This window comes from Zootoca vivipara, chromosome 14, assembly GCF_963506605.1.
Source record: "Zootoca vivipara chromosome 14, rZooViv1.1, whole genome shotgun sequence".
Taxonomy (NCBI): Eukaryota; Metazoa; Chordata; class Lepidosauria; order Squamata; family Lacertidae; genus Zootoca; species Zootoca vivipara.
In genome coordinates this window covers 28,396,894-28,418,512 of record NC_083289.1, presented here as the reverse complement: position 1 = coordinate 28,418,512, position 21,619 = coordinate 28,396,894, and the positions used below count along the sequence as shown (strand labels likewise).

The following is a 21,619-nucleotide window of genomic DNA, read 5'->3' as shown; positions in this document are numbered from 1 at the left end:
CATATGAACTGGTAGCAACATGAGAACAGGCCTTTTCTGCAGAGGCTCCCCCTTTATGCCTTGTGCCTTCATTACTAAGTGCCAGGCAAAAACGTTCCTCTTCTCCCAGGCCTTTGACTGATTGATCCAAGGTCTTTAAAATTATTTTGGTGGGTGGGTTATTGTTTTTGTTTACTGCTATGTTAAGTGCTTTTGTGCTATAAACCGCCCTGCAAGCCTAAAACTGAAGGGCGGTACAGAAATTCAATTTAACTAAATAAATGTGGGCATAGTGTGGGTGTTGACATGCCCTCCGCTTCGCCCGCAAACTCAGGCAGGGAGGCGGGAGAATACAGCGCTGTCTGCGCGCACGGTCTCCTCGCATAGAGCTCCCGCTGCCTCCCCTCCATCGGAGGAGATGAAGAGGAGACCAGGCGAGGCGAGGGTTGGATGCCAAAAGCGGCCAGCAGGCAAAGAGTTTGCGTTAATCAGCGCCTGCGCTCCTCTTCCCTCTGGCGCACCCAGTAAGGAGAAGCAGCCCGCAGAAGGGGAGGGGTCGCTCTCCTCCCTCACTTCCGGACGGTAGGGGGCGGAGCCACATCGCCGCCGCCGCACATGCGCTCTCAGAGAGCCCGCTGGGACAACGGCCCGGAGAGGACGCCTTTTGAGAGCGGACCTTCCGGCGCGCAGCCAGGATGGCGGCGGAGGGCTCCTGTGAGCTGCCGGTGGTGCCGGCGGCAGGGCTTGGCCTGTCCGGGGCTCCCTCCGCCTCCTGCCGGCGCTGTAGCAGCAGCTCCAGTTCGTCGTCGTCGTCCTTCTCTTCGCCTTCGTCGTCGTCCTCGTCGTCGTCGTGCGGGGGCTGCCTCGCTCCCCCGGCCCCTCCCGTCGCGGGCGGCGTGCCCGGGAAATGGGTCCGGCTGAACGTGGGAGGTACCTGCTTCCTCACCACCCGGCAGACGCTATGCAGGGACCCCAAAAGCTTCCTTTTCCGCCTCTGCCAGGCCGACCCGGACCTCGACTCCGACAAGGTGAGGGGGCGCCGCCGCCGCCGCCGACTTCTTCAGGTGCTCCGGGGACAAGCCGGGCGAGGACCCCATAGCTTGGCCGCCCCACCGCGGGCACTAGGCTGGAGGGCCCCCGCTTTGTTGCCACGGTTCCTTCCGGAGTGCCGGGCCTCTGCGTGAGAAAGAGCCACTCAGGCCGCTTGTGTCAGGGCGCCGTCGTTAACCGTGGTCGCTCCTTTCTGGTCGGTTACCCGGGTGGTTGGCCGCCTTTTCTCCCGCATCTAGGCAGCCAACTTTAAATGTTGAGCATGTGTAATTAGTATGCATTAAGCGCAGTAGGTCTTCCTTCCGAGGAAACATGCATAGGGTTGCACTGCGAGTTCACGAGGGATCCACACTGAGCAGAGGGTGTGGAGCGACGGGGTTGTAGGGAGATCTCAGTGCCAGCTCAAAGAATCTTGCTGCCTGAAGTGGAGCATCAGCGGTAGCCCCCTTTCTAGAAAATGAAGCCTTCCTATGCCTGTGCAAAGCCCACCTGGGCCTCACTGGGCATGCTGCTGGTCCCTAGGCATACTGCAAGTGAGAGACTCCAGTACTGAAGAGCTGGGCCCCACCAAAGCCCACAAGTCTTTAAAGTGTGAGACGTTTTCAGTTTATCAGAACTCTCTAGCAAGCAAGATATTAACACACAAAGCAAGGTTTTATGAGGGAAAATCAAACCTAAATATAGTTGATGTGGCCAGCTGGTTGGTTTCAGTTCTAGCTTGGAGATACAGGCCAAACTCCATCCCAGGGGCTACATGAACCAGGTGACCCACCTGGGATTATGTCCTCATGATTTGAGAAAATAAAGCCTGACTTATAACCCTAACGTTTCTAACACCCTAGACAAAAGACAGATTTCTTAGGCAGAACAGAAGTAACAAGACATGGTAGTATTATTTCACTTTTAAATCTAGGAGGGCCATCAAACTTACTGTTGATGCAGAAAATCAGCTTTGGGAAAGAGACTGTATTTCTTGAGAGTCACTCTAAAAGGCTTGTTCAAAACAGCTTTGTCTCCGGTCTTCTTTTAGTAGACTGAAGGTTCTCTTGTTTTACCCAGGGGTGGGGGGACCTATGATTCTCCAAATGCTGGTGGGGTGTGACTTCGATCATCCATGGCTGGCAGCAGGAGCTAATGGGGGTTGGAGTCCAGCAACATCTGCAGAGCACCAGATTAGCAAAGGCTGCTCTAGACTCTGCATACCTGGGCTCTGGGCATCTCCAGGCCTTGACTTCTCTTCACCAGACAGGTTCCTTTTCTCTGGGGCAGGGATGCCAACTTGAATCAAATATTTTTTGGGGGGGAGGTAAGCTCCAGTCCTCATAATTGATCACATGATGCAGTGTAACACACCATTCGAATGGCAATGCCCATCAACTCCCCCCCCCAATATTTTATTGGGGAGGTCGAAGGAGACCTTGGCTCCTAGGAGCTGTCTCCTTTTCTCTGGAGTAAAGTTGTTATTCTATCTTCTGGTTGGACTCATAGATGAAGGCAACATGCAGGAAGTCTGCTCCCGACAGACTAACTCAGGAATAGCTAACTTGGTGTCCTCCTTATGTTGGACTGTGACATGCTTCAGTGCCGGCCCGCGTGACAAATGGTCAGGGAAGCTGGGAGTGGTAGTTCAGCAACAACTGGAAGGCACCATGTTGGTTGCTCCTGGACTTGAATAAGAAAACTTCAAAGGGGTTGTGAAACTGTTGGATTTTAAGCTTTAATGCTAATGTGACATCACTTTTTGCATTTCATTTCCATATGATCTCACTGTTTGTATTTCTTTCTCTACACCTATCTAGCAGTGGCATGCAATGTATCTGATGAGGTAGACACTAGTCCATAAAAGCTTACAGTCTTCATAGTGCCCCAGGCTGCTTAGTTAATTGTGCCTTGGCAGTGGTCAGATTGCACTCCAGTCCTAAAAGACTCAGTTGGCACATAGCTTAAGCTTGCTTTTAATGACTCAAGTGAGCTACCTCTCCTTGCCCTTTTGTTGCTGATAACCCAACCCCCCTTGTGTATTGCCTCAGAGGGCAAGTCTGAACTTGCCTAGATCATGTTGTTTGTCGATGCTGGTTCTTACTTAACTTTTTAAATATTCATTGAAAAAGTAGAGTAGCTACTTTCATAAACAGTGGGCATACACGAAGAAAATCAGACTGTCAAAACAGCTGTCTCCCAGTATGTCTTGCCATACAGTATTTGCTCATCAGACAATTGTAGCAGGGGGAGAGAGTCCACCTTTCAGGTTGCTCCTATTACCGGTAGCATAAGTACTGCCAAGCAAAAAAACAATTTGTCGTGTCAGTATGACTATTACCCCAGTATGTCAGTTTCTCAGATACAGTAAGCTATTTCTACAGTTTCCTCCCCACTGTAGTATTTTCCATTGCTTGGCTAATTCTAGCCACACAACCACAAGCATAATAGTAATCAGATCCTTATGGAGCAAATATTTATTAGATCAGTTGAGTAAGCTCAGCAGTGCAAGATTAGAGTCTACTCAGACTTGTTTTCTGATAAGAATAGAGCTGTGCTCTTGATTGTGCTCTTAAATCATGGGGTCAGTAAAATCCAGTGCTGCTGGACTGCACATTGTACACCTCTGTGCCAAACTCTGCTTCCTAACTTTGGAACTGTGGCAAGCCTAATGAAGTGGGGGGGGGGAGCTGGATAGATTCTCATGGATCCATGGTTTTTACATGAAGGTGCCTCAAATCCACTATCAAATCAATGCCTATCTTTGTCCATGGGCTTCTCCATAAAAATCACAGTTCATCATGGTGCCAAAAATTAGACCCACAGTAAAACTCATTCAGATCCAAGAAAAGCCATTTCCAGGTTTCATGTTTTTGCTAGTGGTGCAAAGACTCACCAGAATTGTGAGTTTTGCAATGCAGTTGTTGCATACTTAGAGAGATAATTAGCATCCTCAAAGCCCATCCATCCACAAGTAGGCTGTATATTTATTGTAAGATACCAATAAATGCAACAGGACCTGGATCCTTCAGTGTGGATTTTCACAGCATGGACTGAGAGCACCAAAAAAATTATTGGCCTGAAGTGTGCAACAAGAATGCAAGAGACCTTGTAGCATCATGCTACAAATATTGTATGTTATGTCCTGGAAGTACCAGAACAGACACTGAATTGTTGATCCATTAATGTCCAGAGTGGGATTGGAGTTTACATTTAATCATTACATGGATCTGTCATGATCTGGCCATCAGAAATGGGCTGTGTACAGCAACAAGAAGCTGATTTTTGTGGTGAGTAAACAGAGGTGTGAACTATAATGATCAGACAAAGGTGGTCAAGGGTTCTATTTCTTAAAAAAAAAGATGATGTATGAAGATCAGTGCTTCTTCATTCCCAGTTGTTGTTGGTTTTGCGCCACAAGCATCACATATTACTAGTTTTACAATTTTATAATGTTCATTGTCTTTTGATAGTGAATTTGGGGCATTTTCATGTAAAAATGTGTCTGATGTTTCTCTATATTCCTATGGGATAAAAAGAATACTTATATACTGCTATTTCATTAAAAAAAATCAAAGTTTACAATAATGCATAAAACTATACAACTATACAATCAAAAAACCCCAAAATTAAAATAAGATATCAGTTAACTGTCATGGTATTAGATGTGGACTGTGATTATGCAGTGGATTTTGAGTTTCTCTATTTAAAAAATGCTGAGCTTCTTTTCCTGAGAACTACCATTCTAGCCCCTGCAGAAGCGAAAGATAGTGAATATTATGTTTTTCAATGCAAACAGTGGGGATGGATGCAGGTTGTGAGCATCTGGTAGATTTTTGTGACCTGCTTTCTAAGAATCAAGAAGAACCATACCTAGAATCTAGGTTTTTGCAGTATGGTAATGTCACAAAACACTGGATCCATGATCTTTGTAGTGCATTCTGCCACCATATTTATTTATTGTTGGATTCCTCATTTCAGAGTAAAAAACTCTCAATGTGGTTTCCGTAGAAGCAGTAGCATACAATACATAGGAAGAGCCCATCGTGGTCCAGCACCCTGGGCTCACCAGGTGCTCGAATGAATAGGCCACAAGCATGACCTGAACACAGCAGCAGTAGCACTCTCCCTTTTGGGTTTCTCTCCAACTGAGCTTCAGAGACATAACACCTCTGACAGTGGAGGTGGAGCATAGCCATTGTGGCTAGTAGCCATTGGTAGCCGTATCTTCCATAAATTTGTCCAATCCTTTTAAAAAGCTGTTCAGGTTGGTGGGCATCACTACTTCTTGCAGGAGTAAATTCTGTAGTTGCTATGTGAAGAAGTCCTTCCTTTATTCTTTTTTAAAAATCCTAGTGGAAATTCAGTTCTTGTGATTTCCTTTATTTTAGTGTTGTTTTTGCATTTTCACTATTATTTATTATTACTGTCACAGCATCCATATTTCTATATCAAGGAAAAATGAATGAAATGTCCTTCGTTTTGTCTGTCCTAAATCTTCAAAAGTTCAACCTGTTGTGTGGCCCTGAGTCTTGAGGGAGAGGTTTCTGTGTACACCATGCATAATTTTATACACTTCTGCCATGCCCCCACCAACTCATTTCCCCCCTCTAAATATTATAAATTGCAAATATTGAAGCCAGTGTAATAAAAACAAATGATATCAGGGCAATTTTAATAATTGGAACCACTCCTATGAGAAAGCACAATAACAAAATTGTTGTTCAGGAAAATGCTGTGAGCTTTGGATGGTGAATTTTTGTGTTCAGCTCATAAAAATAATGTAAATTCAGAGGGCTCTGGCAACCTTCTACAAAATCATATATCTGTTCAGATGTGTAACAAAATACCTTTTAAGCCCCTTTGATGTTTTATTAAACAGCCACTCTTCTTGACAGGAGGAGGAGATTTTTTGCTGATTTCCTGTTCGGTTCCTTTTGCCTTCCAAAAATCTGCTCCAGATGGTTGAGGGACCCACCAGAACCTTTGGGTAGGGGAGATTGCTGGGGTCTGCAGGGGGAATTGGAGAAAGCCCTCTTCCTGCAGTGGATACCTCAACTCAGTCAGTGTGCATTTTATGAACTGTAGGAACCATTCATTACATTTCTAAGCCTGGAATCTAACCCGGAGATTTGAGGGCTTTATTGCTTTGGTTGCAATTTTAGGTTTATTATTTTCAGTATAAAGACCATAACTACTGGTTGAATGAAATGGATTGTTTTCATTTGGATAAATGTTATTAAGCTTTTCTTACCCCACATTAATATAGATTGTCATTTGAGCCAAATTATTAATTTTCACAAAATCTTGCGGTAATTGATTACAGATGAGAAACTAGCTGAGTAGTAGCTCTGTTTCACAATTAAGACCTCCAAACTGAAGTTCTGATTATTCATTAATGCTGTGCACTGAATCCATGGTGGAAGCTTCTGATTTATGACATGGATGAGGGGATGTCAGGGTTGGAATGTCAGGATCTCTGTGGGTCTCACACTAATTTAATCTGGTATTTTAATTTAGTTGGCTGATTTGGGAATAGGATGGCTTAAGTGTGATAAGACAATTTCTATATAAATAAGTAACATACATATTTTAATTAGGATGAAACAGGTGCCTACTTAATAGACAGAGATCCAACCTACTTTGGACCGGTGTTGAATTATCTCCGACACGGGAAACTGGTTATCAATAAAGACCTCGCAGAGGAAGGTATGTTTTGCTGTTTAGGAAAACTGCTTTAATGTTTGATCACAGCTGTGAAAAATCACTTTGGGTGTAATTGGTCCCACATATGCAAAGCATGGCAGCCTGTTTGGGCTGGGCTAGTTTGTAGCATTGCTCTGCAACTTGCAGTGGCCTTCAGATCTTGAGACCTTTAGAAATCAGGTTCTGGCACCTGAAGTGCTGTGAGGTCACTGTGTTTGGGGAGGTTGTTGGCTGGTGCATGACCTACCTGGAACAATCTCCTCCCTCCTGGGCTTTCTCTTTCTGCTTTGGTCTTGGAGCAGAGGCCTTGCCTCATCCTGACCAGGGCAACGCTTCAGAGGGACAGTCTGCCACTTGGCCATGCAGTGCCTCCCAGGGCCTGTTGGTGACACAGACTTTCTCACAAGCAGCTGGAGTTTTATGAGGCCCTCTTTTGACTTTGTGTTCCCCTCCAATCAGGTGTGCTTGAAGAAGCTGAATTCTACAACATCACATCCTTAATCAAACTTGTAAAGGACAAAATAAGGGAACGAGACAGCAAAATCTCACAGGTAGGACCTGCTAGTTTTTTTAAAAAAGATTTCTTTTTGAGATAGCCTTGGCTTGACTTCATTTCAGAATGTGTGGTTGTGTTTGGTGCCCAAACTGAGGGAATTATGAGAAGTGGCTTCTGGTGATATCAGATGCCCTTTTTCCTTTCATGAGTGAAATGTTTGTGCTTGTGGCAATGCCAAGGGGAGGAGGGCAGCAGAGAGATCTCACTGCCGGCTGGGCAGGCCTCAGAGGCTGAGGCAAGGGGCTTTTTTGCACTCTGGAGCTCAGTGGTAACGGGGAAGGGGCTCATTTGGAAGACATGATGGTTGAAACCAGTGGCCATTCATATTTCATGAATGTCTCTCTGTGTTTTTCACCAAAGGTGCCAGTCAAGCACGTTTACAGGGTGCTGCAGTGCCAGGAAGAGGAGTTGACTCAGATGGTCTCCACCATGTCTGATGGCTGGAAATTTGAGCAGGTAAGAGAACAGGAAGCAAACTGTTCAAGCTTTCAAGGACCATACAAACAAACAAAAAAGCAGGTGAGAGGAGTGTGAGAGTTGGAATAATTCTGGGTGTTGTGGGCCTGGGTCCTGGAATGGTCAGGAAACTCAGACAAATAATATTATTATCTTGTACTTTTACTGCAGTTTGCCGGATTGCTTAAAGTGTGTCACATATTAATGCTAGTTGTTTCTTAAAGTAACTCTGTAAAGAAGGACAATATCATTATTTCCCTACTGGGAATAAGCCTTTGGATATGCCACTGAGCTTGTGCCTTAGGAGATGCTTGATTTGCAGCTTATACTCTCAGCCTCTTAGTTCTTGGCATTTCCATGTTAAATCACACAGCAGGCACCAAGCACTTCATTCTTCCAGCACTGTGCCAGGTAGCCGTTTCAAGGCAAGGATCCTTTTGCTCCACTTTTTATATAGAGAGCTCTTGGAAGCATAGTCCTCTGGAATTAACTCTGGTGGTGATATGAACACTGTTACCTGTTTGTGTGTGTGTGTGCTGCTCTGGTTGGAAAATTAGAAATTCTCCTAACTAGGCTCTAAACCAGGCATCCCCAAACTTCGGCCCTCCAGATGTTTTGGACTACAATTCCCATCATCCCTGACCACTGGTCCTGTTAGCTAGGGATCATGGGAGTTGTAGGCCAAAACACCTGGAGGGCCGCAGTTTGGGGATGCTTGCTCCAAACTGTAGCCGTGTAGTGATGTTTGTCCACCAAGATGCCATGTCAGGGCTAGTGCTTCAGATCCTGCCATCAGTATTGCAGTACTGATTGGATCACGGGTATTTGTTTGTACAAGCACCGCAGCTCTCTGTGGTGGAAGATTCTCAGTTAATGAAGATTTGGAGAGCAGAAGAAGGAATCAAGAAAAATCTTTTTGGGTCAGAACTGTCCCTCAACAGGCACTAGCTCTCTAAGAGCAAAGAAGAGTGTGGATTCCCCACAACTCTGTCTCTGGGCCTGTATTTTGTACATCCATTGTGGATGGCTCTAGGCCTGCAGTCTTCCTTCTGTGCAACATTCTAGGAGTTTCGTAGCTGTGTGTTTACACAGTCAAAGCTCTGTGTGGTCAGGACTGCTTACACTCCATGTGAAACACTGAAGCCTCCTATCTTCACATTGCCACACTCTTCTGCCTGAGCATGAATTATAGGAAGGGACAGGGGCCACTCTTAATGCTAGATGCCCCTTGTGGGAACAGGAAGGAGAGAGCTCCACCTTTATTTAATAGCCTAGAATGTTGACTGTCAGAGCTTTGGTTGTAATCCCTTATTAAGTTCTGTCTGAAGCACAAGAACAGTCACCCTCAGTTGTCTCTCTTTCCCACCTCCAGCTAGTCAGCATTGGATCTTCCTATAACTATGGGAATGAAGACCAGGCCGAATTCCTTTGTGTTGTTTCCAAGGAGCTGCACAACACCCCTTATGGCACGGCCAGTGAGCCCAGCGAAAAGGCAAAGGTGAGTCATCTTCAGGGTGGAGCAAGGCCCAGCTGATGCCTTCCTTTACCCTCAAAGGTTGTTTGCCAGTTGCTACTAAGAAAGCAGCTTGCTTGGGTATCCTCTGCCCACCCTGTCTCAGGTGTCCATGCACAAGACACACACAAGCACACTGAGCAGTTGTGGAAAAAGGAAGCTTCAACATCACACCTCCAACAAGACAGTAAACAAGCCTTGGGTTTGATAGAGGTGCCTGCATAAACCATTTCAGGCTTCTGTCCATTTCATTGCTGGTGCTGTATGAAGACACCCTGCCCCATGCAAAAGGAATCTCTAGTGGTTATGGATGTCTAATCCCCAAACACCCAACTCCCAGACAGCAGCAAAACCTTTTTCTGGAAAATGGCAGGTGCTATTCTAGGTGTGCCTGCATGTGGGTGCAACCCAAAAAACACAGACACGGAACCCACCAACACGGAAACCTTCATTTGTTGCAACCAAAAAATAAAGGCATATAAATCACATTGCAGTGTCAAGGCTACTTTATGTCTGCCAACACAGGCATACCTTGTTGGCCTGAATATAAGCCACACTTTCCCCCCAAATTCCGACCGTGTAAAGTGTGGCTTATATTCGTGACCTTATGGTATGCAGCCAGGAGTGTGGTGCAGACGGCAGCAGGAGTGCACCGAAGCAGTGCCTGCCCTGCACGTAGTTCCCCGTCCTCTCCCCCAAGGCCAGGAAGGGAGAGAACGAGGAAGGGGAAAGGCCGCCGGCAATGCAGCACAGCTCCCCCCTGCCCAGTATGCAGCCAGAAGCAGCAAGGATTAGAGCGGCTTAAATTCAAGCATTTTTTATTTCCCCCCTTCCAATTTTAAAGTTGCGGCTTATATTTGGAGGCAGCTTATATTTGGGCCAATATGGTATGTAGACTTGCAGGTGCTTTTGATTATAATTCCAACACACCCATAACTCTTAAGCTGGAGAATGTAAGATGCCCTGTGTTGGGAGAAGGAAAGGTAGGATATCCCATGACTTCGGAGTTCTCTTTCTCTCCAGTTTCCAACTTGAGGTACCCAAAGTTTCATGGCCTTAAATCCAGCAAAAGCTTTCCTTGTGAGTGCAAGGTGAAAGAGGCAAAGTGGAGCTCTGAGGAATTCCCCCCACCTACACAATTCAAAGACTTGCTACTGAAACTTGATCAATAGTGTCAATGATATTATTACTTTCGAGGAGTGGTGAGAGTCTGGTGTGTGGCTAATATCTCCTGTCTGGGGCCAACGTGGAGCCCAATTCTGGCTGTCTTAGCCCCCCTGAGTTAAACAGTCCCTTGATCTACTCCTAGCTTTTCCATAAATCATGGCAAGAAATTTCCCTCTGGCCTGAGAAAGCACTCTGCCGACAGGACTATAATTAGAGGCCCTGCCCTTGGTTGCCAATGTTATTGTCTGGCTGCTCTGCTGCGGTTAAAATCAGGATGCCTGCGTTCATGTCATGTGGCATTCAGTGGAGACAAAAGAGTCAGAATTCTAGAGGATGGGGGAGAGAAAGGCAAAGGGGCATATGTCCCAAGATGCATCAGGCCTATGCCAGGCTACAGTCGACTGAGATGAACCAAGGTTCTGGTGTCATACACCATCCTTGCATAATTGTTAATTAACACAGTTGTGCCATGGGCATAAGTTAATGCCAGCCCTCTCTGCACATTTTTCATTGAGTTTTCAACATAAAATACAATGAAAGTCAAACTAATCAAAAGAAGAGAAATAGGCACACAAAAGAAGACAATAAAGAAGTAGAAAAAGAAGAGAAGAAGAAAAACAAGGTTCTCTATCACAATTATATCTTAACCTTTATTCCACACACAGAAGGGTGAACCCTCCCAGCTCTTACCTGGGAGCTTCCCCCTCTTCCCCCAGCCTCCCTCTCTGGGAGATCCTCTCTACCCTGCCCCTTGCGCTGGGCCCTTCATCTTCCACCCATCTGCACCTTTTTAAATGAAGTTGCTGCTGCTGCTGTTCAAGAAGCTGGCAAACAGTGTGCCAGGCAGCTTAGAAGCAAATGTGTGATTTCTGTCTCACTGTCCTATTTCACTCTCTACCTTTTGCTTTCCCTTGGCCTTTGGCTTTGCAAACAGACAGCCAGATTGTAGAGTGATTGTTTCTGAAGGTGCAAATGATGTGCTGGAGGCTATAGTGATGTTCAGAAAGATCTAAGCTTCAAGATCCTTGCATGAACTCCTGAATTAATAAAGAGGGCACAGATAGAAGGCAAGGTTTTTTTGTGTTCATCTGGCACTCTTGCATTGTGTGGCATTTGCATGCTAGAGAGAAGTGGCTATGCTGGGATTCATGCCTGTTGAGAAGGAGGAAGATGATGTTGGAGTTGGGTGAATTGGTAAAGGTGCAGGGCAGAGCCCGCAGACACGAAGCTCAGCTTCTTGCATCTTCCCTAATGGCCAGTCATAGTTCAACAAGACGCTCACACCCTCAAGAGCATCCGCTAACCAGCTAAGAAACTGTTTGGATGTTTATCAGGAAAGGCTATATGGGGGTGGGGTGATGGTGGCTGGGACACAGGGCAAAGGGACAGGCATCTCTATTGAGTTCTTTTGAAGAGAGAGGTGCCTCTTATGCACATTCTTAAGAGTTTGCTTTTAAATATATCAACAAAAAAACAACTTGGGCTCCCATGCCCAATTAAATCTTGATTAACCATAAAAGGTTGGTTGGGGGGAGTTAGACAAAAGGAAGAGGGAATATGGAATTACAGCATCTGAGCCAGACACCCTGAAAGTTACTAAACTGCTTTCACATGAAAGCACATAAATTAGAAATGCTGTTTCCTGTCTGTGGACGAAAGTTCAATTTCCAGTGTTTCCAGGCTAGTAATGCTTAGCCACCAAAAGGTGGGATTTAACCATAAACTGTTTGCCTCTTCTGGATGTGAAACCTATGGGATGGTAACCAGTGACTTACTCTAGCCAAGTGCAAGGTGAGGCACTTGGTTTTCAGCACACCCACCTATTGCAGCCCTCTGCGCCATGTCCCTTGCTGTGCCAGAGGGTTCTTGACTGGATATGGGTGTTTTGCTGTTGCTTGGCAGCTTGACAGATGTTTTCAGTGGTGGTTCGACCTCTTTACAACTGTGGTGGCTTTTTCCTTGTGTTGTAGCAGCTGTTCCAGGGATTGGCTGGCTGGCTTGCACTGTTGGATTGCTTCTATGATCAACTCGCAGAAGACTCTTCTGGGTCACCCTTCACAATTCAGGGGCTGGCTTGGACAGACATCTCTTGCTAAGACAAATCTAGGCCAGACTTTTCCAGATCTCTTTCCTGGATCTCCTTGTGTAGGGCAGCTGTTGAAGTGAATGGGACAGTTGTCCAAAGATCACCAAGCAGAAGCCTTGAATCCTCTCTCAGGCAGCCTGGGGACGTTTGTACTTTACTCACTTTGCACTCTTTTCTTTTCCTTTCCTTCCTGCTCTTTGCACTTGCTTCATGAAACTCAGAGTGAAGACGAAGAGACGGATTACGATATGAATGACTCAGATTAAGTGTGAATGCCATGGTGAGCACTAGGACTTCACCCACCTGCCTGTCCTCCCTCTGGCCTCTCCCACTGGTGCATCTTGTTTTGTGTTTGTAGTTGCTGCCTTGACCCCGTTGCCAGGTAGCTGTAGGCCCCTAGACTGCCTAGTGGTCCACTTGTGTGTTGGCTCCTTTACTTCCTGCTGCTGTTGGTCCTCTTCAGAGGAAATGTCTTTTTGTGGCTCTTCTCACAGGGAGGAAAGCAAGACTCCTCCAGGGAACCCATCTGCTTTGCACTTAGAAAACCAGGGGAAGACAGGGGCCAAAAGGTCTGAGCCATGTTGCAGTCGCCTTCCTATGATGACCACAGACTTTGGGTTGCTTGCTCTTTTCTTTTTTTTATTAGTACGCCTTCAGGAATTCTTGAAACATAGTCTTCATTCCGATGTCTACAATTGCTTTCTCTTTGAGTTTGGGTGCAGACTTCACATCTGCTATGAGAGCAGGGTAAACAAATTGGAAAGAACTCTGTGTCTGTGGAGAAAGTGGATAGAGTTTCTTTCTCCCTCATAATACTAGAATTCAGAGGGGTGATCAAGGAAGCTACATGCTGGAAGATTTGGGATAGAGAAAAGGAAGTGCTTCCTAACACAGTGCACAATCCCGCAAGATGATGGCTTTGAAAGAGGATTGGACAGATTTATGGAGGAGGAGGAGACTGTAGATAGCTATGAGGCCCATATCCAGTATTGGAGGCAGTTGGGAGCGTAAGTGGGCAGAGGGTGCACCTTTTGCACCGATGTTCTGCTTGTGAGCTTCACAGTGGTTGACCACTGTGATAACAGGATAGTGGACCAGATCCAGCAGGTTCATTCCAAGAGGAGTCTCCTGCTCAAAAATAATCTCGGTTCTTTGCTTTCTTGAGGGAACAGCCTCATGTTTGCAGGCCAGCCTCAAGACTGGCCTAACAATTCAAAAGGAGCAGAAGGATTGTCACCACGGCTGCCAGAGCCGTAGTAGAAAGTTGGTCTGGTTCTTTTGCTGAGTGAGCAGACTACAAGTGTGTACATCTTCGCTGTTTTGCCATGATGAAAGGAGAAAGTGATGGGGAGAAGGGTGCCAGGAGTCTGAGTCAGGAGGTGTGAACTTTTCTAATGGTGGCTGTACCAGAAAGCAGCACTGGGATGGGCTGGAAATTCCCTGTGCTTCACCCGTAGTGTGCCCTTCCTCCAAGTATATAAAGTCCTGCATTACTGTGTGAGGGCCTGGCCTTGAGCTACCTAGTGGATTCCACAGCCAAGGTCCTGAGTTGTTTTTAATGGACCTGATGTGTTGTTGACCCTTATTTCCCCAGGGACAATCTAGTAAAAGCAAGGCATGGTGTGTTTTCCCCTGCTTGCCCTGAGTGGGGATTTGTCCCTGTTCAAGGCCAACACTATCCATTTTCATCAGTGCTGATGCAAAGAGGAGAAACAGGTGACAGGTGAGGATATTACAGAGAAGGTCCCTGGGAATTCTTTGGGTGAGGAAGAGGCATAGTGGAAACTGCAGGTGTTGCTGGCCAGATGACGCAGTGCTGAAACATCAACACACACTGTGTTGGCTACAAGGGGTATTTTGCCTTGAGATGTTTTGGGTTCCCAATATGCCAGTGCTATTAAGCAGATAAGGGTCTTTAAAAATAATGATGATTCATGTTATTATTTGAACTATCTTATCCTTGCTTGGTGAAGCCAAGGAGTGAGGCTCCTTGATTCTCTGGCAGAGCCACTGAGTTCTCCTTAGTCCTCATCGTCCTCAAGCAACACAAATAGTGGCCTGGAATGTGGCTCTTTGGGTGCCCTTCCCAGGTCCTTCAGTTGAAGGCTGAAAAGTACCTCTGATCTGTAGTGCACATCCCCAGGTGAGGAGGAAGGCAGCAGCTTGTGGGCAACCGAGGCCACCTGTGAAGTGTCAGAGTGCACAGCCTGCTACAGCAACACCTTTATTTCCTGTTCTCGGCCAGGGTGTCTCCAAAGTGACTTGGAGTGTTATGGTGGTTTCTTCTGGTAGTTGATGTCATCATCACACAGGTTCCAGGCAGGGAGGAGACAGCCAAAATGGTTCTCCAACCCTGATACAGGGCAAGATACTTAATTGCGAGAAAAATCTATGAAACCAGAATATTTACATATCTTTCCTTCAGAATGTGAAGTTATACCATGGAATTATTAAATCTCACTAACTAGATCCCAATTGCTGAAAATCTGATAGACAACCTTATGATTGTCTAAAAATGTGTTATACATTTCTGCCTCAAAGAGAAGAGTGACGTATGCCCCCTCCCAATTAAAGTGCATAGTCCTTCAATATTGTATATACACAAACTAAGGCACTGATGACTGAACACCCCGGAAAGTGGGGTATTTGTACATCTTTCTTTGGAAAAGGCAGACAGGCTGCACTGTATTAGAAAATTTAAATCTAGCACACTTGCTACTGAAGACATCCTCATTGCTTGAAAAACAATAAAATAAGCACCAAAGGGAGGGCATCAAAACTGGAGCAAAGAACCCAGGCAGGCATGGTTCTGCAGCCTCAGGTTGTGATCTACAACCATTGTTCACTTGAATTAAATTTTGACGGGGAGGGGGATTTCCAGTAGCTGCACCCCTACTTAAAGATTGCAAACGTCATACTAATAAATGCTATAGAGTCATAGAATTGTAGAGCTGGAAATGGATCTCCAAGGGTCATTTAGTCCAACTCCCTGCAATGCAGGAATCACAGCTGAAGAATCCCTGACAGATGGCCATCCAACCCTCTGCTTGAAAACCTCCAAGGAAGAAGAGCCTACACCTTCCGAGGGAGTCCATTCTACTCTCAAACACTTCTTACCACTAACACTTAGTGAGAACATAATCAGCAAAATGATCTGTTGGTCGCATAAATGGTCCATTTTTTAATCCACAACTGTTCTTTTCAAACTGGGAGCTGGACCACTCACATACACTGGCCTAGCTGTACAACCTAGCTAGTTTTGTGGGGAATGGGTGAGTCTGGCCTGTTGGCAGTTCCCTTAATTAACTTCCTATGTTTTGAGTAGCAGCTGACTGGCTAGTTCACCATCATGTGCCAAGATGTCTTGCATCAGAGAACAAAATTGTTTGCCTGTTTTAAGGTTTTGTCTTCAAGAAAGTACTAATTCCAAGAATGCCGAAGTCTTTCCACTGTGTGAGTCTTGCTGGAGAATCTTGCCATGCAGAATCTCACCACTTTTTGTTTGTTTCCTTCCAGATCTTGCAGGAGCGAGGTTCAAGGATGTAACTGTGCCCCAGTATTGAATGCTGACAAGTTTTCCTTTGCATCGCCACACGAAGAGCCTTGGCACCAAGAGGATGTCGCTTGTTCAGACCATTTCTGTAGTTCTGGATTTTGAACCCTGAAGGTGGTGCTGCAGCTGGAGCCGGCTGCTTGCAGATGCCTGCCTTCGGCAGCAAGAGGGGTTGTGTTGGCTCTGGTGCCCGGTTGTGCTGATCTTAATCCCATGGAAAGAAGATTTGACTTCACTCTATGCTTTCCTTCCGAAGAGATATAGCAATGCTTTGCTGATTGTAGGGAAACGATTTGGGTTTTAATCATTGTAGGCAGTTCAAGGTCAACATACTTGGTGCTATGAATAAATCACAGCCCACATGTGGGCAGACATCCTTAAGCAGCTCCAGTTGACTGTGGCGGCTGCTGTACATTCCTTGGGGATCTATTGTAAGAATGCACTAGCCCAGTCTAAGGGAGGGGTGCATCTTCTTACCCCTCCCGACCCTGCTTGCTTCAGTACCCAGAGGGTATTCTCTTCTTGGGAAGGTGGTCTTATTTTGCCCACATCTCTAGGGACAGCCTTCCTCTCCAGGTAACTTGCTCCTGCAAAGGTTAACCTCCAATTTTAGCTACACTTTAGGATTGAAGCCCCAATTAAACAAAAATAATATGGCAAATACCTTGCCTTGCACACATGTGTGCACACACGAAAACTCACACACACCAAAGTTGCATTCTTTGTTTTTAGAAATGCCTGCAAGTATTGCTACCCCTGTGGACTCACAGCACTGAAGGTAGACATGGGGGTTGAGTCTTCATGGGTGCTCCATCATGAAGGCTGGGAATGAGAATCTCTGTGCTCAAAAGCATCAGAGCTTGTGCAGCTGAAGGCAGGAATTATTGTGATTCTTTAACAGATGTTTACAGTCATTTCTACATTATCTTATCTATGCAGTTTCTTCCGATGTTTGGCAAGTACTGTCAATAACACTTGTGGTTTCATTAAGAGAGGCTTGTGGTAAATGTGAAGAAACAACTGGAGCTTTTTAGTGTACTGTGTTTAAATGAAACCATTAGCATGTCTTTTGAAAATAGGTTTAAAGGAGTATATACAGATCTCTCTGCTACAGAGAGGAGCCCTTGCTTGTCTGAGGCTCTCTTAACATGCTACCTATATTTTAACTTTCATTAAGCAACTCACAGAAGCTGTGTGTATACACACCCCTTCCTTTTCCATTCAGATGTGTGGAGTCCTCACAATCCTGAGCATCCCTTGTCTGCCTGCATTTTTGATCTCATTTTCGGCAAACCTTTTCTGCCCAGTAGATCAGCAAGTGGGCCATTTGTCTTTTGCCATGGAGACTGGTCTGCACAGAAAGTTGCAAGGGCCTCCTCAACATTGAGTAATCTGTTTGTCTTTTTTAAGATGTTAGCATTGAAATGAATTTACTAAAATGTAATTCTTCTGAAGGGTGAAATGTTTCTACTTTTATACTTTTTTAGGCATCTGTGTTTGATTACCGTAAAGCGAACGCCAATGTGCTAAGAGATCACATTTCGTGTACGTAGAAAGAAATGTTATTGCGGGTGTGTCTGCATGCATGCACACATATATGCAGATGCAAAGATGGCTCTTGAATCGGCTAAACAGGCCTTGTTCTCCTTCAGGCCCCACCATTACTGTGACGCATTCTGCCAGGGCAGCCTGAGTAATTGACTTGAAAGGCCTCCATCTCCAAACAGCCTTTCCTCAAAGGTGGTGCACATGCCTGTCCAGAAACTGCCTTTGAATGTTTTTGCTGCAAGTAGCAAAGGATTTGACTGACACAAATTTCAGGCTTGAGAGGGGGCAGCAGCAAAACATGGTGAGTGGAGGGAGGTGGAGCACAGAAGCAGCCACTCTGTCCATCAAGTGGCCAGTGAACGCGTTTGCTGCTTTGGGGTGGGATTTCCCACCTTGCTGCCACTGTCCCCTTATGTCCTTGGAGGAGGGGATTTTTGATGTTCCTCCTGTTCCCCCTCTGACTTTAAAGCCAGAAAGCGTCAGGAGACACTTTGGAAGGGGCTGAAGCCAGCGCCTGTCAGGGTGTTGATTTTGGCTGCAGGCAAGGTTTACTCTCTGCATTGGTTTGGCTTCTTACTGAACGCAGAAAAAGTTTTAGCATGTTGAATAGTATGAAATTTAAGTTGCATCCTAGGATTTAACCTTGCAAGTGTGGAATCTTTTTGTATTCTTCATGATTGTGGAATGTGGTCCGTGGTATAAAACTTAGCATGTTGAGAACCTCGGCTTCTATTGTTGGCATAAGAAAAAATACAGGTCTCTTGCCCTCGTGATGGGTAATGTAGGCAGTGTGAGGAGAGCTCAGAAAGCAAGTGGGTGCCAGACTAGGCTTTCCTATCCTTTGTGGCTCTGCTTCTGTCTCCCAGAACTGCCACCTCAGGCCTTTTATTCTCTCCTTTTCCCTTAGTTACTTGTCTGTAGGCTCCTGAAACTTGGAAGCCAGGTATCTTTGAAAAATTAGGAAAAGTATTTAAATTGGCACTGCAGAAAATCAGTTTCTTTGGTACAAATTTTATATTGTACCAAAAACCCTATACCATGAAGTGTAGAGGACAGCGGGTAAAGGGCTACCCAGGTGCCTTCTGCTTCTTTGTTCACGTTATTTAAGGGGAGAGAACAGGTGCTCCTTTCAGCCACTTGCTACTTTCCTCACTTCAGTGTGTTAGTGTCTCTATGCATTATGCAAATTACATCCCCCTCTTGGAGAACTGAATAGATTTCAGCAGCTTAAAAAGACACATGTTCCCATTGCCTATGGGGCCCATAGCTGCCAAGTTATCCCTTTTTTAAAGGGATTTTCCCTTATGCTGAATAGGCTTCCTCGCGAGAAAAGGGAAAACTTGGCAGCTATGATGGGGCCCTCCTGTCTCTGGACTCTGAAATACTAAAGTGGACACCGACAACTTTTGTTGCACTGCTCAGCTGTAGTTTAGCCTCAGCTTTGCCTACATTTTACTCAGTTTTTGAATAGAATTGTCAATTATTTATTTAAAAAGGAGGGTGGGATAGCAAATGTGAAGTTTCTCGTGTAAAGAAGGGTCTTGAAGGCCTGCCCCCTGAAGGGATCATTGACTCTCAAGGCGCAAGAAAACCTGCAATGATACCAGACAACAAAAGAAATAGATGCTTCAGGTACATCTGTGTTCATTTCTGTCTTGTCTGTCCCATCCCTTGCTGCCATAAGCTGTCATTCAGTCTGGAAAAACATACCCCATCTCAGACACTTCCCACTGCAAGAAAGATAAGCTTAGAGGCACACATACAGCCATGGCCTGACACCCAGATGCTGTCATTCCCTGACTCTCACATATTTTTGTAAAAGGTGGGTAGAATGAGTAGAGGAAATTGCTTTTGTCGCAAGAGGAGAGATCTGCCTGAGGTCTGCTGTGTCCTTGTAGAGGGTGGGAAAGAGAATTCTCTTTTCTCACTGTCAGAGCTGCCACTTAACAAAGTTGAGTGTTGCCAAACATGCACATGCTCTCCTACCCCAGGAGTGGCAGCTGTTGCATGTGTTTCATTGCAAGGTTCTTTCTACTAGTATGCTGGTCTCTGGAGCAAATTATCTTGCTTACTGATATAGGACTAGGGCTGAACTATGCTCACACATTGGACATCCACGCCATCAGGCATTCTGTGCAATTGCTACTTGTGTGTAGGGGTTCCCTTGCAAGGCAGCCAAATTCAGTCACCATCAGAGGGTAGGACTGGTATGGCATTAGAAAGAGATGCATGAACTCCCTCTGGCTTAAAACCAATAGTTCCCTGCATGTCAGTTAACACCTGAATAGGGTTGTGTTACCTGAATTCGAGGAGAAATTGAGTTCCTTTGCAAGGCTGTAACCCAAGTTCTTTGTCTTCTACTTGGACCTTCCTTCAAATTCCATTTTTAGTGCTGTTGCTGAACTGAGATATTTTTCACAGCTGCATTTATGACAGTAAAGGGGCTACAGCCTGGGCTACTTTACCTGCTTGCAAACAAAATGGATTTGAAACAAGCCCTGAAGTGGTTCCTTGCTTATTCAGTGCTCTTTCACTATCTTGGCCATCTCTGAATCCTGCTTTAGAGCTGCCGTTTAAGACATTGGTAATGCATTTACTTAGGGAAACATGGGTGCCTCAAGCTTTGTGACAACTTGCTCCAAAAACGAGGGCTGAAAGGGCTACCTGGCTGTAATTGTCATGCAGTAGGAATGTTAAGAGCTGGCCTAACTTGAATGCAAGTTAATGAAAATTTGCTTGCATCTCAGTGGGGCCCTAATGAAGATGTATTTGCTTGTGAACATTCCATCATTTACAAAACTGAATTGTCATGTGTGGAAAAGTGTGTTTTCTGTCCTTCCATGGGGTAGAAGACAGGTCATTGTTTGGGGCAAAGTTTATCAAAGGCAGCGTTTTCACTGTGCTTACAAAGGACTAGATTTTCTGTGCACCTGGACAGGAAGCAAATCCAAATACTTGATGCATGCTTTACTTTTTAAAACTTAACTACAAACATAGAATTATTGCTGCTACTAGTCAGGGTGGCTGTGTAGAGCATCCATGAGCAGAGGCACTCCTGTGCCTTTGAATACAGCAGTATGAGTGAGCTTCCTAGGAAGGGCACTTGGTTGGCTTTTGGTCTGATCCAGGAGGGTTCTTCCTACATTAAAACTTCCCAGGTAGACCAACCAACAGGAGAGGTGAGATCATCATGCTGCCTTCCTCTGTGCTCTGGAAAGGTTGACTCTTTAAAACATTTATGAGGAGAGGCTGGTTTGAAATTAGGCTCTCCCTGTGCCTCCCCCCAACCCACCCGTTTGCTTTCTGCCGGGGTGGGGGAAGCAATTACATTTTTTTTAAAAAAAAATGTGGTACAATCTTATCTTCCAGACAGTGGATTAGCAATAGTTCTTTTTTGCACCAGCGCTTTAGCTTTGAGTACGGTACTTTTTGCAGCAATTTGACACCTGGCATTGCACCCTTCCCCACCTCTGTACTTTTGGCCTGGCTGTGAGCAGAACAAAATGAAAGATTTCTTAGAGGAATCCCTTTCGAGGTATCTCTAGTTCGTTTTCAGGTGGATGTGTCACTTCTGGAACAAATATATTACTGATATGTGTGGATGTTTTAAAGAAAAGTTTCGTTACACTCGCTCCTTGTAAAGTGCATGAAATAAACGTCTCCTTTCTAACAAAGCTGCCGTTGTGGGTCTTGGTTTCTCGGGCCGGCCTGTGCTGCGCTTGCAGGGCAGTGTCGGAGCGGTGTCCAAGCCTCTTCAGGGCGCAGCTGGAGTTCGGCTTCCAACCTCGCTGCTCCAGCCAACCCACCCGCCCTTCTTCGGCTCTGGTCGCGCAGGGAGGGTCGCATCTTGGCCTCGCAGCATTACTACTACTACATTTATTATGTATTTTATTATTATTCCCCATCTGGCAGGATTGCCCGTGTTCTCCACGTGTGGCCCGCTGTGGGGGCGGAGCTTCCCAGCCGAGTTCCAATGGGGAGCAAGGGAAGGGGCAGTCGAGCCCCATCCGGGTTCTCAGAGCGACT

The 21,619-nt window shown here is 45.7% G+C and overlaps 1 protein-coding gene across 1 annotated transcript; it reads left to right on the top strand.

Moving 5' to 3' along the window:
- Window positions 1–636: 636 nt before the first annotated feature.
- Window positions 637–20,838, top strand: LOC118092662 (BTB/POZ domain-containing protein KCTD5). Its single transcript, XM_035131012.2, has 6 exons — window positions 637–1,007; window positions 6,609–6,717; window positions 7,174–7,265; window positions 7,631–7,726; window positions 9,099–9,224; window positions 16,009–20,838. The coding sequence occupies exons 1-6, from the start codon at window positions 675–677 to the stop codon at window positions 16,036–16,038; spliced, it is 786 nt and encodes a 261-aa protein (XP_034986903.1). The 5' UTR covers window positions 637–674; the 3' UTR covers window positions 16,039–20,838.
- Window positions 20,839–21,619: the final 781 nt, after the last annotated feature.